General features: G+C 47.6%; 1 protein-coding gene across 3 annotated transcripts in view; it reads left to right on the top strand.

Annotated features, from left to right (window-relative positions):
• The window catches only part of LOC139365275 (protein CLEC16A-like), an 84,113-nt gene that overhangs the window by 13,853 nt on the left and 54,597 nt on the right, over nucleotides 1-15,663 (top strand). For 2 of the 3 annotated variants that reach the window (XM_071102785.1, XM_071102784.1), the window contains exons 6-10: nucleotides 2,351-2,474; nucleotides 3,906-4,080; nucleotides 4,158-4,208; nucleotides 6,064-6,159; nucleotides 12,802-13,054. In XM_071102785.1, coding sequence (XP_070958886.1) covers nucleotides 2,351-2,474; nucleotides 3,906-4,080; nucleotides 4,158-4,208; nucleotides 6,064-6,159; nucleotides 12,802-13,054 — 699 coding nt within the window. The remainder of the gene's footprint in view (nucleotides 1-2,350; nucleotides 2,475-3,905; nucleotides 4,081-4,157; nucleotides 4,209-6,063; nucleotides 6,160-12,801; nucleotides 13,055-15,663) is intronic. The other variant, XM_071102786.1, reaches the window with a different exon arrangement.

Here is a 15,663-nt window from a genome sequence, read left to right on the forward strand (position 1 = left end):
GTAGAGTCCTCCATTTCATTCTCAGAGTAGAGTCCTCCATTTCAGTCTCAGAGTAGAGTCCTCCATTTCAGTCTCAGAGTAGAGTCCTCCATTTCAGTCTCAGAGTAGAGTCCCCCATTTCAGTCTCAGAGTAGAGTCCTCCACATCAGTCTCTTTAGAGTAGAGTCCTCCACATCAGTCTCTTTAGAGTAGAGTCCTCCACATCAGTCTCTTTAGAGTAGAGTCCTCCACATCAGTCTCTTTAGAGTAGAGTCCTCCATTTCAGTCTCAGACTACATTTCAGTCTCAGAGTAGAGTCCTCCATTTCAGTCTCAGAGTAGAGTCCTCCATTTCAGTCTCAGAGTAGAGTCCTCCATTTCAGTCTCAGAGTAGAGTCCTCCATTTCAGTCTCAGAGTAGAGTCCTCCATTTCAGTCTCAGAGTAGAGTCCTCCATTTCAGTCTCAGAGTAGAGTCCTCCATTTCAGTCTCAGAGTAGAGTCCTCCATTTCAGTCTCAGAGTAGAGTCCTCCATTTCAGTCTCAGAGTAGAGTCCTCCATTTCAGTCTCAGAGTAGAGTCCTCCACATCAGTCTCTTTAGAGTAGAGTCCTCCACATCAGTCTCTTTAGAGTAGAGTCCTCCACATCAGTCTCTTTAGAGTAGAGTCCTCCACATCAGTCTCTTTAGAGTAGAGTCCTCCACTTCAGTCTCTTTAGAGTAGAGTCCTCCACTTCAGTCTCTTTAGAGTAGATTCCTCCACTTCAGTCTCTTTAGAGTAGAGTCCTCCACTTCAGTCTCTTTAGAGTAGAGTCCTCCACATCAGTCTCTTTAGAGTAGAGTCCTCCACATCAGTCTCTTTAGAGTAGAGTCCTCCACATCAGTCTCTTTAGAGTAGAGTCCTCCACATCAGTCTCTTTAGAGTAGAGTCCTCCACATCAGTCTCTTTAGAGTAGAGTCCTCCACATCAGTCTCTTTAGAGTAGAGTCCTCCACATCAGTCTCTTTAGAGTAGAGTCCTCCACATCAGTCTCTTTAGAGTAGAGTCCTCCACATCAGTCTCAGAGTAGAGTCCTCCACATCAGTCTCAGAGTAGAGTCCTCCACATCAGTCTCAGAGTAGAGTCCTCCACATCAGTCTCAGAGTAGAGTCCTCCACATCAGTCTCAGAGTAGAGTCCTCCACATCAGTCTCAGAGTAGAGTCCTCCACATCAGTCTCAGAGTAGAGTCCTCCACATCAGTCTCAGAGTAGAGTCCTCCACATCAGTCTCAGAGTAGAGTCCTCCACATCAGTCTCAGAGTAGAGTCCTCCACATCAGTCTCAGAGTAGAGTCCTCCACATCAGTCTCAGAGTAGAGTCCTCCACATCAGTCTCAGAGTAGAGTCCTCCACATCAGTCTCAGAGTAGAGTCCTCCACATCAGTCTCAGAGTAGAGTCCTCCACATCAGTCTCAGAGTAGAGTCCTCCACATCAGTCTCAGAGTAGAGTCCTCCACATCAGTCTCAGAGTAGAGTCCTCCACATCAGTCTCAGAGTAGAGTCCTCCACATCAGTCTCAGAGTAGAGTCCTCCACATCAGTCTCAGAGTAGAGTCCTCCACATCAGTCTCAGAGTAGAGTCCTCCACATCAGTCTCAGAGTAGAGTCCTCCACATCAGTCTCAGAGTAGAGTCCTCCACATCAGTCTCAGAGTAGAGTCCTCCACATCAGTCTCAGAGTAGAGTCCTCCACATCAGTCTCAGAGTAGAGTCCTCCACATCAGTCTCAGAGTAGAGTCCTCCACATCAGTCTCAGAGTAGAGTCCTCCACATCAGTCTCAGAGTAGAGTCCTCCACATCAGTCTCAGAGTAGAGTCCTCCACATCAGTCTCAGAGTAGAGTCCTCCACATCAGTCTCAGAGTAGAGTCCTCCACATCAGTCTCAGAGTAGAGTCCTCCACATCAGTCTCAGAGTAGAGTCCTCCACATCAGTCTCAGAGTAGAGTCCTCCACATCAGTCTCAGAGTAGAGTCCTCCACATCAGTCTCAGAGTAGAGTCCTCCACATCAGTCTCAGAGTAGAGTCCTCCACATCAGTCTCAGAGTAGAGTCCTCCACATCAGTCTCAGAGTAGAGTCCTCCACATCAGTCTCAGAGTAGAGTCCTCCACATCAGTCTCAGAGTAGAGTCCTCCACATCAGTCTCTGGAGTAGAGTCCTCCATATCAGTCTCTCTTTAGAGTAGAGTCCTCCTGGAGAGAACAGCTTTATTCTCTATATAGTTATACTCATATCCAATCTCTGTAAATGTCTGGTCCTGTATTCCTCTGACCCCCCCCCCCATGTCTCCACGTCTATCTGTGTAACCACGGTAACATCCCTTGACCTCCCACCCCTCTAGTGGACAACCAGCACATGCTGCACTACATTCGAGACAAGACGGCGGTCCCTTACTTCAGTAACCTGGTCTGGTTCATCGGCTCCCACGTCATAGAGCTGGACAAGTGTGTTCAGACGGACCAAGAGTGAGTACACAGACACACAGACACACACACACACACACACACACACACACACACATAGAAACACAGACACACACACACACACACGGCAGCAACGTCATCAAACTGGACCAAATGTGTTCAGACAGTCATTTTTCTTCTACGTTCTGTTATCATTTAGCTTCCTATATATTTCTATAGAACGTGCTGGAAAAGTGAGTAAGAGACTGTCTGTATGTCGGCCTATGGGGATGAGTGGATCTTTCCTTAAAGCTAACCTTCAGATGGGTCATTCTCCCTCTGTCCACTAGGTGTCTCTATCTAGTCTTCAGATGGGTCATTCTCCCCTGTGTCCACTAGGGGTCTCTACCTAACCTTCAGATGGGTCATTCCTCACTGTGTCCATTAGGTGTCTCTATCTAGTCTTCAGATGGGTCATTCTCCCCTCTGTCCACTAGGTGTCTCTATCACAGTCTTCAGATGGGTCATTCTCCCCTCTGTCCACTAGGTGTCTCTCTAGTCTTCAGATGGGTCATTCTCCCCTCTGTCCACTACGGGTCTCTGTCTAACCTTCAGATGGGTCATTCTTCCCTGTTTCCACTAGGGGTCTCTGTCTAGTCTTCAGATGGGTCATTCTCCCCTGTGTCCACTAGGGGTCTCTGTCTAGTCTTCAGATGGATCATTCTCCCCTGTGTCCACTAGGGGTCTCTATCTAACCTTCAGATGGATCATTCTCCCCTGTGTCCACTAGGGGTCTCTATCTAACCTTCAGATGGGTCATTCTTCCCTGTTTCCACTAGGGGTCTCTGTCTAACCTTCAGATGGGTCATTCACCCCTCTGTCCACTAGGGGTCTCTATCTAGTCTTCAGATGGATCATTCTCCCCTCTGTCCACTAGGTGTCAGTGTTGTATCAGTTTAGACTTTCTACCTGTCAGTTATCTGATGAAGATATTGTCCCCTTGGGAAGGTTGTGTTTGCACTGCAGGCTTGGGGAGATACCCACATTCAGATACATGTTGACCCACATTCAGATACATGTTGACCCACATTCAGATACATGTTGACCCACATTCAGATACATGTTGTGAAGCACACAACCATAGCAGTTACAGACTAGATCGTTACACACTGTTATGTACATACCACCTCTCTCTCTCTCTCTCTCTCTCTCTCTCTCTCTCTGTCTCTCTCTCTCTCTCTCTCTCTCTCTCTCTCTCTCTCTCTCTCTCTGTCTCTCTCTCTCTCTCTCTCTGTCTCTCTCTGTCTCTGTCTCTGTCTCTGTCTCTGTCTCTGTCTCTGTCTCTGTCTCTCTCTCTCTCTCTCTCTCTCTCTCTCTCTCACTCTCACTCTCACTCTCACTCTCACTCTCTGTCTCACTCTCTCTCTCTCTCTCTCCCCTCTCTCTGACTCTCTCTCTCCTCTCCCTCTGTCTCTCTCCCTCTCCCCCCTCCAGGCATCGTAACCGGGGGAAGCTGAGTGACTTGGTAGCAGAGCATCTCGACCATCTCCACTACCTGAACGATATCCTGACTATCAACTGTGAGTTCCTGAACGATGTCCTGACAGACCACCTGCTCAACCGTCTGTTCCTGCCTCTCTACGTCTTCTCTCTGGTCTGCCCTGAACAGGTAGGTGGAGGGGTGTGTGTATGTACTGTGTAACCAATACTAATGTGTATCTGACATATTGTCTGTCTGTGTTTCAGTCTGAAGATCGTAAGATCAACCCTCAGGTGTCCCTTAACCTACTGTCACAGGTATGTACCTACACACACAATCTCACCTCATCACACCTCTTCACACCTCATCACACCTCATCACATCACACCTCTTCACACCTCATCACACCTCATCACACCACATCTCATCTCACCTCATCACACCTCATCACACCACACCTCACCACACCACACCTCACCACACCTCACCACACCACACCTCATCACACCTCTTCACACCACACCTCACCACACCACACCTCACCACACCTCATCACACCACACCTCATCACACCTCTTCACATCACACCTCTTCACATCACACCTCTTCACATCACACCTCTTCACATCACACCTCTTCACATCACACCTCATCACACCTCTTCACATCACATCACATCTCTTCACATCACATCACACCTTATCACACTACACCTCATCCGATCATACCTCATCACATCACATCACATCTCTTCACATCACATCACATCACACCTCTTCACACCTCATCACACTACACCTCATCACACTACACCTCATCACACTACACCTCATCACACTACACCTCATCACATCACACCTCATCACATCACACCTCATCACATCACACCTCATCACATCACACCTCATCACATCACATCTCTTCACACCTCTTCACATCACACCGCTTCACACCTCACCACACCTCATCTTACCTCATCACACCACACCTCACCTCACCTCATCACACCTCATCACACCACACCTCATCACACCACACCTCACCTCATCACACCACACCTCATCACACCACACCTCACCTCACCTCATCACACTTCATCACACCACACCTCATCTCATCACACCTCACCTCACCACACATCGTCACACCACACATCGTCACACCTCATCACACCTCACCTCATCACACCTCATCACACCTCATCACTCCTCACCTCATTACACCTCACCTCATTAAATCACACCTCACATCATCACACATCATCACACCTCACCACACCTCACCACACCTCATCACCACTCCTCACCTCACCACACCTCACCTCACCTCACCTCGCTTCACCTCACCACACCTCACCTCACCACACCTCACCTCGCTTCACCTCACCTCACCACACCTCACCTCATCACACCTCACCTCACCTCGCTTCACCTCACCTCACCACACCTCACCTCACCACACCTCACCTCACCACACCTCATCACACCACACCTCACCTCACCACCACTCCACACCTCACCTCACCACACCTCACCTCACCTCACCTCACCACACCTCACCTCACCACACCTCACCTCACCTCACCACACCTCATCACAACACACCTCACCTCACCACCACTCCACACCTCACCTCACCACACCTCACCTCACCTCACCTCACCTCACCTCACCTCACCTCACCTCACCACCACTCCACACCTCACCTCACCACACCTCACCTCACCACACCTCACCTCACCACACCTCACCTCACCTCACCTCACCTCACCTCACCACACCTCACCTCACCTCACCACCTCACCTCACCACTCCTCACCTCACCTCACCTCACCTCACCACCTCACCTCACCACTCCTCACCTCACCACTCCTCACCTCACCTCACCACTCCTCACCTCACCTCTCCTCACCTCACCACTCCTCACCTCACCTCACCTCACCTCACCTCACCTCACCTCACCACCTCACCTCACCACTCCTCACCTCACCACTCCTCACCTCACCTCACCACTCCTCACCTCACCTCTCCTCACCTCACCACTCCTCACCTCACCTCACCTCACCTCACCTCACCTCACCTCACCTCTCCTCACCTTGCTTCACCGTAGTGATGGACGTTCAGTGATGAAAGTGCATGTGAACGCTGTTATTTTTGTTGGGTTTGTCTCAAGGTGTTTCTCATCATCCACTACCAGCCGCTGGTCAACTCTCTGGCTGAAGTCATCTTCAACGGAGACCTGTCTGTCTTCACACAGCACAAAAACACAGTGAGTACACACACAAACACACAGTGACCTTCGGAAAGTATTCAGACCCCTCAACTTTGTCCAGGTTTTATTTTGTTACAGCCTTTTTCTAAAATGTATAAAATTATTTCCCCTCCTCATCAATCTACACATAATACCCCCTCATCAATCTACACATAATACCCCCTCATCAATCTACACACAATACCCCATAATGACATCACAATACCCCCTAATGACATCACAATACCCCCTAATGACATCACAATACCCCCTAATGACATCACAATACCCCATAATGACATCACAATACCCCATAATGACAAAGCTAAAAACAGAAATATCACAGTTCCATAAGTATTCAGACCCTTCACTCGGGTACTTTGTTGAAGCACCTTTGGCAGCGATTACAACCTCAAGTCTTCTTGGGTATGACGCTACAAGCTTGGCACACCTGTATTTGGGGAGTTTCTCCCATTCTTCTCTGCAGATCCTCTCAAGCTCTGTCAGGTTGGATGGGGAGCGTTGCTGCACAGCTATTTTCAGGTCTCTCCAGAGATGTTCGATCGATCGGGTTCAAATCCGGGCTCTGGCTGGGCCACTCAAGGACATTCAGAGATTTGTCACGAAGCCATTCCAACGTTGTCTTGGCTGTGTGTTTAGGGTCGTTGTCCTGTTAGACTGGGGCGAAGGTTCACTTTCTGAGGTGCTGAGTGCTCTGAAGAGAGGTTTTTTATCAAGAATCTCTGTACTTTTCTCCGTTCATCTTTCCCTCGATCCTGACTAGTCTCCCAGTCCCTGCAGCTGAAAAACATCCCCAAATGGTGCCAGGTTTCCTCCAAACGTGACGCTTGGCATTCAGGCCAAAGAGTTCAATCTTGGTTTCATCAGACCAGAGAATCTTGCTTCTCATGGTCAGAGTCCTTTAGGTGCCCTTTGGCAAACTCCAAGAGGGTTGTCATGTGCCTTTTACAGAGGAGTGGCTTTCCGTCTGGCCACTCGACCACAAAGGCCTGATTGGTGGAGTGCTGCAGAGATGGTTGTCCTTCTGGAATGTTCTCCAATCTCCCATCGGCTGATTGGTGGAGTGCTATTGACTACATTATCATTCAGACACGCCTGTTATTCTCCCGCATGAATACATTATACATTATGTCCTCTCTAGCACCCTGCAGCTAATCAGGGCATGAATACATGATGTCCTCTCTAGCACCCTGCAGCTAATCAGGGCATGAATACATGATGTCCTCTCTAGCACCCTGCAGCTAATCAGGGCATGAATGCATGATGTCCTCTCTAGCACCTTGCAGCTAATCAGGGCATGAATACATGATGTCCTCTCTAGCACCCTGCAGCTAATCAGGGCATGAATACATGATGTCCTCTCTAGCACCCTGCAGCTAATCAGGGCATGAATACATTATGTCCTCTCTAGCACCCTGCAGCTAATCGGGGCATGAATACATGATGTCCTCTCTAGCACCCTGCAGCTAATCAGGGCATGAATACATGATGTCCTCTCTAGCACCCTGCAGCTAATCAGGGCATGAATACATGATGTCCTCTCTAGCACCCTGCAGCTAATCGGGGCATGAATACATGATGTCCTCTCTAGCACCCTGCAGCTAATCAGGGCATGAATACATTATGTCCTCTCTAGCACCCTGCAGCTAATCAGGGCATGAATACATGATGTCCTCTCTAGCACCCTGCAGCTAATCAGGGCATGAATACATTATGTCCTCTCTAGCACCCTGCAGCTAATCAGGGCATGAATACATGATGTCCTCTCTAGCACCCTGCAGCTAATCAGGGCATGAATACATGATGTCCTCTCTAGCACCCTGCAGCTAATCAGGGCATGAATACATGATGTCCTCTCTAGCACCCTGCAGCTAATCAGGGCATGAATGCATGATGTCCTCTCTAGCACCCTGCAGCTAATCAGGGCATGAATACATGATGTCCTCTCTAGCACCCTGCAGCTAATCAGGGCGTATGGTTTTACCTCATATAAGCTGGAGTTAACAACTGATCGACTTTGGTGATTACACCTTAACAGCTGGGGATTCCAGTAACAGGAAGTGGTTGTAACTGTGACAGAGATGGCCCTTATACATCCTGGCCGCGGGGGGGGGGGGTTAAGATAACGCCCGTTGCAGATAGAGACAGGATGAACCCAGAGTGGCTTATGGTATGGTGTGTTCCACCCCCCCCCCCCCCCCCCCCCAATCTACAAGGGAGAGGTGGAACAAGGCATTCTGGGTATTATCTATCTAAACTGTGTGTTGTCTGTAAAGGTTCTCAGCTTAACAGTCAGTCAAGACTTTTGCGCTGACGGTTTCATTATTACAATAATGTGTGTGTGTGTGTGTGTGTTCTCTGTGTGTGTGTGTGTGTGTTCTCTCTGTGTGTTCTCTGTGTGTGTGTGTGTTCTCTGTGTGTGTGTGTGTTCTCTGTGTGTGTTCTCTGTGTGTGTGTGTGTGTGTGTTCTCTCTCTGTGTGTGTGTGTGTGTTCTCTGTGTGTGTGTGTGTTCTCTGTGTGTGTTCTCTGTGTGTGTGTGTGTGTGTTCTCTCTCTGTGTGTGTGTGTGTGTGTGTGTGTGTGTTCTCTGTGTGTGTTCTCTGTGTGTGTTCTCTGTGTGTGTTCTCTGTGTGTGTGTGTGTGTTCTCTCTCTGTGTGTGTGTGTGTGCGTGTGTGTGTTCTCTGTGTGTGTTCTCTGTGTGTGTGTGTGTGTGTTCTCTCTCTGTGTGTGTGTGTGTGTGTGTGTTCTCTCTCTGTGTGTGTGTGTGTGTGTTTGGGTGCCTTTTTGTGTGTGTGTGTGTGTGTGTTCCTTTTTTTTCTTCTAAACGTGAGTGGTTTACTAGAACCTGCTGAAGACACACACACACACACACACACACACACACACACACACACACACACACACACACACACACACACACACACAGAGAACACACACGCACGCAGACACACACACACACACACACGCACACACATACAGTGACATTCAGAAAGTATTCAGTCCCCTTGACTTTTTCCATATTTTGTTACGTTACAGCCTTATTCTAAAATGGATTCAATTGTTTTTACCCCCCCGCCCCCATCAATCTACACACAATACCCCATTATAACAAAGCAACCCCCCCCCCCCTCATCAATCACAATACCCCATTATAACAAAGCAACCCCCCCCCCCCTCATCAATCACAATACCCCATTATAACAAAGCAACCCCCCCCCCTCATCAATCACACTACCCCATAATAACAAAGCAACCCCCCCCCTCATCAATCACAATACCCCATTATAACAAAGCAACCCCCCCCCCCTCATCAATCACAATACCCCATTATAACAAAGCAACCCCCCCCCCCTCATCAATCACAATACCCCATTATAACAAAGCAACCCCCCCCCTCATCAATCTACACACAATACCCCATTATAACAAAGCAACCCCCCCCTCATCAATCTACACACAATACCCCATTATAACAAAGCAACCCCCCCCCCTCATCAATCACAATACCCCATTATAACAAAGCAACCCCCCCCCCCTCATCAATCACAATACCCCATTATAACAAAGCAACCCCCCCCCCCTCATCAATCACAATACCCCATTATAACAAAGCAACCCCCCCCCCTCATCAATCACAATACCCCATTATAACAAAGCAACCCCCCCCCTCATCAATCACAATACCCCATTATAACAAAGCAACCCCCCCCCCCCTCATCAATCACAATACCCCATTATAACAAAGCAACCCCCCCCCCTCATCAATCACAATACCCCATTATAACAAAGCAACCCCCCCCCCCTCATCAATCTACACACAATACCCCATTATAACAAAGTAATCCCCCCCTTATCAATCACAATACCCCATTATAACAAAGCAACCCCCCCCCCCCTCATCAATCACAATACCCCATTATAACAAAGCAACCCCCCCCCCTCATCAATCACAATACCCCATTATAACAAAGCAACCCCCCCCCCCTCATCAATCACAATACCCCATTATAACAAAGCAACCCCCCCCTCATCAATCACAATACCCCATTATAACAAAGCAACCCCCCCCTCATCAATCACAATACCCCATTATAACAAAGCAAAAAAACACGTTTCTTGAAATTTTAGCAAATGTATTAAAATTGAAAAAACTGATATCACATTAGGGCTATTTTCATACCATATGTTCCTTAATTCATTAATTCATACACTTCCTTATGGGATGGAAAGTAGACCGTTGCTGTGCTAGTGGCAGACTCCACATAAATTAATTCATTACTTCATACACTTCCTTATGGGATGGAAAGTAGACCGTTGCTGTGCTAGTGGCAGACTCCACATAAATTAATTCATTAATTCATACACTTCCTTATGGGATGGAAAGTAGACCGTTGCTGTGCTAGTGGCAGACTCCACATAAATTAATTCATTACTTCATACACTTCCTTATGGGATGGAAAGTAGACCGTTTTGTCGACACCAGGAAGAACCAGAGGATTTAAATGAAAGGGGGGGATTTCTTCCAGCTGAAAACATGTCGTTGTTCATGTAAAATCATATCTAGAGGAGATCAGGAGATTTGTATTACAGACACACACACCCCTCCTCCAAACACCCAAGGTGACCTGTTTACTATAAACCCAGCTTAACAGGCCTTCTCAGCAGGTGAGATCACTTCCTGTTTAGCAGTGGTGTATTGTGGTTAATGGATGACAGCTTTAGACGAAATGACAGACCCGAAGATGAGAAGACGAACCAACCACACACACACACACACCGTGGTCACGTAGCTCAACTCGGGCCTAGTTATTCTTGTCTTCCATTGACTGTTGCTGTGGTGGGGTCCTGTTAAAACGGACACATCTGGGTTTTGGAGGATGCCAGGAGAACGCCACCTGCTTCAATGCATAGAGCCAACTGTAAAGTTTGGTGGAGGAGGAATAATGGTCTGGGGCTGTTGTTCATGGTTTCGGGCTCCTTTAGTTCCAGTGAAGGGTAAATCTTAACTCTACAACATACAATGACATTCTAGATGATTCCGTGCTTCCAACTTGGTGGCAACAGTTTGGATAAGCCCCTTTACTGTTTCAGATTGACAATGACCCCCCCCCCCCCCCCGTGCACGAAGCGAGGTCCATACAGAAATGGCTTGTTGAGATCGGTGTGGAAGAACTTGACTGGTCTGCACAGTGCCCTGATCTCAACCCCATTGAAGTTCTTTGGGATGAGTTGGAACTGTCCTCTGGTTGGCCACTTGTGGTTGATCAGGAGCTAACAAACTGATCCAGAACCTGTCCTCTGGTTGGCCACTTGTGGTTGATCAGTAGCTAACAAACTGATCCAGAACCTGTCCTTTGGTTGGCCACTTGTTGTTGATCAGTAGCTAACAAACTGATCCAGAACCTGTCCTCTGGTTGGCCACTTGTTGTTGATCAGTAGCTAACAAACTGATCCAGAACCTGTCCTCTGGTTGGCCACTTGTTGTTGATCAGCAGTCTACCATTCTGCTGTGAAAAATGACACGAATATTTAAGTAAAATGCAGACAACACAAAATGGAGACAGAACTTACAACTCCTTAGCCTTATCTTTCATCTATGAGCATTGTGTGTTTTAACATTTTCTCTCTTTCCCTCTCTCTCTGTCTCTCTCTCTCTGTCTCTCTCTCTCTGTCTCTCTCTCTCTGTCTCTCTCTCTCTCTCTCTCTCTCTCTCTCTCTGTCTCTCTCTCTCTGTCTCTCTCTCTCTGTCTGTCTCTCTCTCTCTGTCTCTCTCTCTCTCTGTCTCTCTCTCTCTCTGTCTCTCTCTCTCTCTGTCTCTCTCTCTCTGTCTGTCTCTCTCTCTCTGTCTCTCTCTCTCTCTGTCTCTCTCTCTCTGTCTCTCTCTCTCTGTCTCTCTCTCTCTGTCTCTCTCTCTGTCTCTCTCTCTCTGTCTCTCTCTCTCTCTGTCTCTCTCTCTCTGTCTCTCTCTCTCTCTGTCTCTCTCTCTCTCTGTCTCTCTCTCTCTGTCTCTCTCTCTCTGTCTCTCTCTCTCTGTCTCTCTCTCTCTCTCTGTCTCTCTCTCTCTGTCTCTCTCTCTCTCTCTGTCTCTCTCTCTCTCTGTCTCTCTCTCTCTCTGTCTCTCTCTCTCTGTCTCTCTCTCTGTCTCTCTCTCTCTCTCTCTGTCTCTCTCTCTCTGTCTCTCTCTCTCTGTCTCTCTCTCTCTCTGTCTCTCTCTCTCTGTCTCTCTCTCTCTCTGTCTCTCTCTCTCTGTCTCTCTCTCTCTCTCTGTCTCTCTCTCTCTCTCTGTCTCTCTCTCTGTCTCTCTCTCTCTCTGTCTCTCTCTCTCTCTCTCTCTGTCTCTCTCTCTCTGTCTCTCTCTCTCTGTCTCTCTCTCTCTCTCTGTCTGTCTCTCTCTCTCTCTCTCTCTCTCTCTCTCTCTCTCTCTCTCTCTCTCTCTCTCTCTCTCTCCCTCCATCTCCCGCCATCCCTCCCTTCCTGTCTCTCTGCCTTCCCGTCTCTCTGTCTCTGTCTCTCTTCCTCTCCTCTCTCTCTCTGTCTCTCTCTCTCCCGCCATCCCTCCCTCCCTTCCTCTGTCTCCCTCTCTCCCCCTCCTCCCTCCATCTCCCGCCGTCCCTCCCTTCCTTCCTCTGTCTCTCCAGGTCAGCGCAGGCGTCCGTCGCTTCACCAAGCCTCCCGAGTCTCTGGAGCGGTCTCTGGAGCTGTCCTGCAATCGGGGGCGCAAGCGAGCCCAGAAACGCCCCAACTATAAGAACCTGGGAGAGGAGGAGGAGGAAGAGGAGAGGCCGGGGACAGGAGAGGAGGGCTTGGAGGACAGCGAGAGAGAGAGGGAGAAGGCTAAAGGTACAGAAGGGAGCAGTAAGGGAAGCAGCAGGACAAGTGGGGAGATGGAAGGTGAGTGTGTGGACAGGACAGGAAAACTATATATCCCATCACCACCCTGTGATTACCTCACCCAGGAGCCAGTGCGGCAGTGGCCCTCCTCTCCAAACTGTCACCCTCCTGAAATAAAATTTTATAAAAATGCGTCGATAAGATTAAATTCTAATTAAATGAATATAAACCGTAGATCAGTGTCTCTCTGTCTTCTCCCTAAAGATCTGAATCAATACGTTCGTTTTTTATTTTCTTCATCTGAACACAAAAAAAATAAATCCAGTTTGGAGATTAGGCCCGTCTTCCCTCTGTGAATGCCTGTCACTGTCACTACCACGGTCTCCACGGTTACAAGTGTCACTCACCCGAGTCTCCACGGTTACAAGTGTCACTCACCCGAGTCGTCACGGTTACAACTGTCACTACCGCGGTCTCCCGTGGTTACGCCATTTCATCCTGTGCTCCTCACCTTCTCATCTCTCCTGGTGTTTTCATGCGACTACATTATTATGATTGATGTCCCCCGCTGTGTGTTCTGGTGTAATAACAGGCTGTGTGTTCTAGTGTAATAACAGGCTGTGTGTTCTGGTGTAATAACAGGCTGTGTGTTCTAGTGTAATAACAGGCTGTGTGTAATAGCAGGCTGTGTGTAATAACAGGCTGTGTGTAATAACAGGCTGTGTGTTCTGGTGTAATAGCAGGCTGTGTGTTCTGGTGTAATAGCAGGCTGTGTGTTCTAGTGTAATAACAGGCTGTGTGTTCTGGTGTAATAACAGGCTGTGTGTTCTGGTGTAATAACAGGCTGTGTGTTCTAGTGTAATAACAGGCTGTGTGTTCTGGTGTAATAGCAGGCTGTGTGTAATAACAGGCTGTGTTCTGGTGTAATAACAGGCTGTGTGTTCTGGTGTAATAACAGGCTGTGTGTTCTAGTGTAATAACAGGCTGTGTGTTCTGGTGTAATAACAGGCTGTGTGATCTGGTGTAATAACAGGCTGTGTGTTCTGGTGTAATAACAGGCTGTGTGTAATAACAGGCTGTGTTCTGGTGTAATAACAGGCTGTGTGTTCTGGTGTAATAACAGGCTGTGTGTTCTAGTGTAATAACAGGCTGTGTGTTCTGGTGTAATAACAGGCTGTGTGTTCTAGTGTAATAACAGGCTGTGTGTTCTAGTGTAATAACAGGCTGTGTGTTCTAGTGTAATAACAGGCTGTGTGTTCTAGTGTAATAACAGGCTGTGTGTTCTAGTGTAATAACAGGCTGTGTGTTCTGGTGTAATAACAGGCTGTGTGTTCTAGTGTAATAACAGGCTGTGTGTTCTAGTGTAATAACAGGCTGTGTGTTCTAGTGTAATAACAGGCTGTGTGTTCTAGTGTAATAACAGGCTGTGTGTTCTAGTGTAATAACAGGCTGTGTGTTCTGGTGTAATAACAGGCTGTGTGTTCTGGTGTAATAACAGGCTGTGTGTTCTAGTGTAAAACAGGCTGTGTGTTCTGGTGTAATAACAGGCTGTGTGTTCTGGTGTAATAACAGGCTGTGTGTTCTAGTGTAATAACAGGCTGTGTGTTCTAGTGTAATAACAGGCTGTGTGTTCTAGTGTAATAACAGGCTGTGTGTTCTAGTGTAATAACAGACTGTGTGTTCTAGTGTAATAACAGGCTGTGTGTAATAACAGGCTGTGTGTTCTGGTGTATAACAGGCTGTGTTTTCTAGTGTAATAACAGGCTGTGTGTTCTGGTGTAATAACAGGCTGTGTGTTCTGGTGTAATAACAGGCTGTGTGTTCTGGTGTAATAACAGGCTGTGTGTTCTGGTGTAATAACAGGCTGTGTGTAATAACAGGCTGTGTGTTCTAGTGTTATAACAGGCTGTGTGTTCTGGTGTAATAACAGGCTGTGTGTTCTGGTGTAATAACAGGCTGTGTGTTCTGGTGTAATAACAGGCTGTGTGTTCTAGTGTAATAACAGGCTGTGTGTAATATCAGGCTGTGTGTTCTAGTGTAATAACATGCTGTGTGTTCTAGTGTAATATCAGGCTGTGTGTTCTAGTGTAATAACAGGCTGTGTGTAATAACAGGATGTGTGTTCTGGTGTAATAACAGGCTGTGTGTTCTAGTGTAATAACAGGCTGTGTGTTCTAGTGTAATAACAGGCTGTGTGTTCTAGTGTAATATCAGGCTGTGTGTTCTAGTGTAATAACAGGCTGTGTGTAATAACAGGCTGTGTGTTCTGGTGTAATAACAGGCTGTGTGTTCTAGTGTAATAACAGGCTGTGTGTTCTAGTGTAATAACAGGCTGTGTGTAATATCAGGCTGTGTGTTCTAGTGTAATAACAGGCTGTGTGTTCTAGTGTAATAACAGGCTGTGTGTGCTGGTGTAATAACAGGCTGTGTGTTCTGGTGTAATAACAGGCTGTGTGTAATATCAGGCTGTGTGTTCTAGTGTAATAACAGGCTGTGTGTTCTGGTGTAATATCAGGCTGTCTGTTCTGGTGTAATAACAGGCTGTGTGTTCTAGTGTAATAACAGGCTGTGTGTTCTGGTGTAATAACAGGCTGTTTGTAATATCAGGCTGTGTGTTCTAGTGTAATAACAGGCTGTGTGTTCTAGTGTAATAACAGGCTGTGTGTTCT

The sequence above is a fragment of the Oncorhynchus clarkii genome, chromosome 13 (genome assembly GCF_045791955.1).
Source record: "Oncorhynchus clarkii lewisi isolate Uvic-CL-2024 chromosome 13, UVic_Ocla_1.0, whole genome shotgun sequence".
Lineage (NCBI taxonomy): Eukaryota > Metazoa > Chordata > Actinopteri > Salmoniformes > Salmonidae > Oncorhynchus > Oncorhynchus clarkii.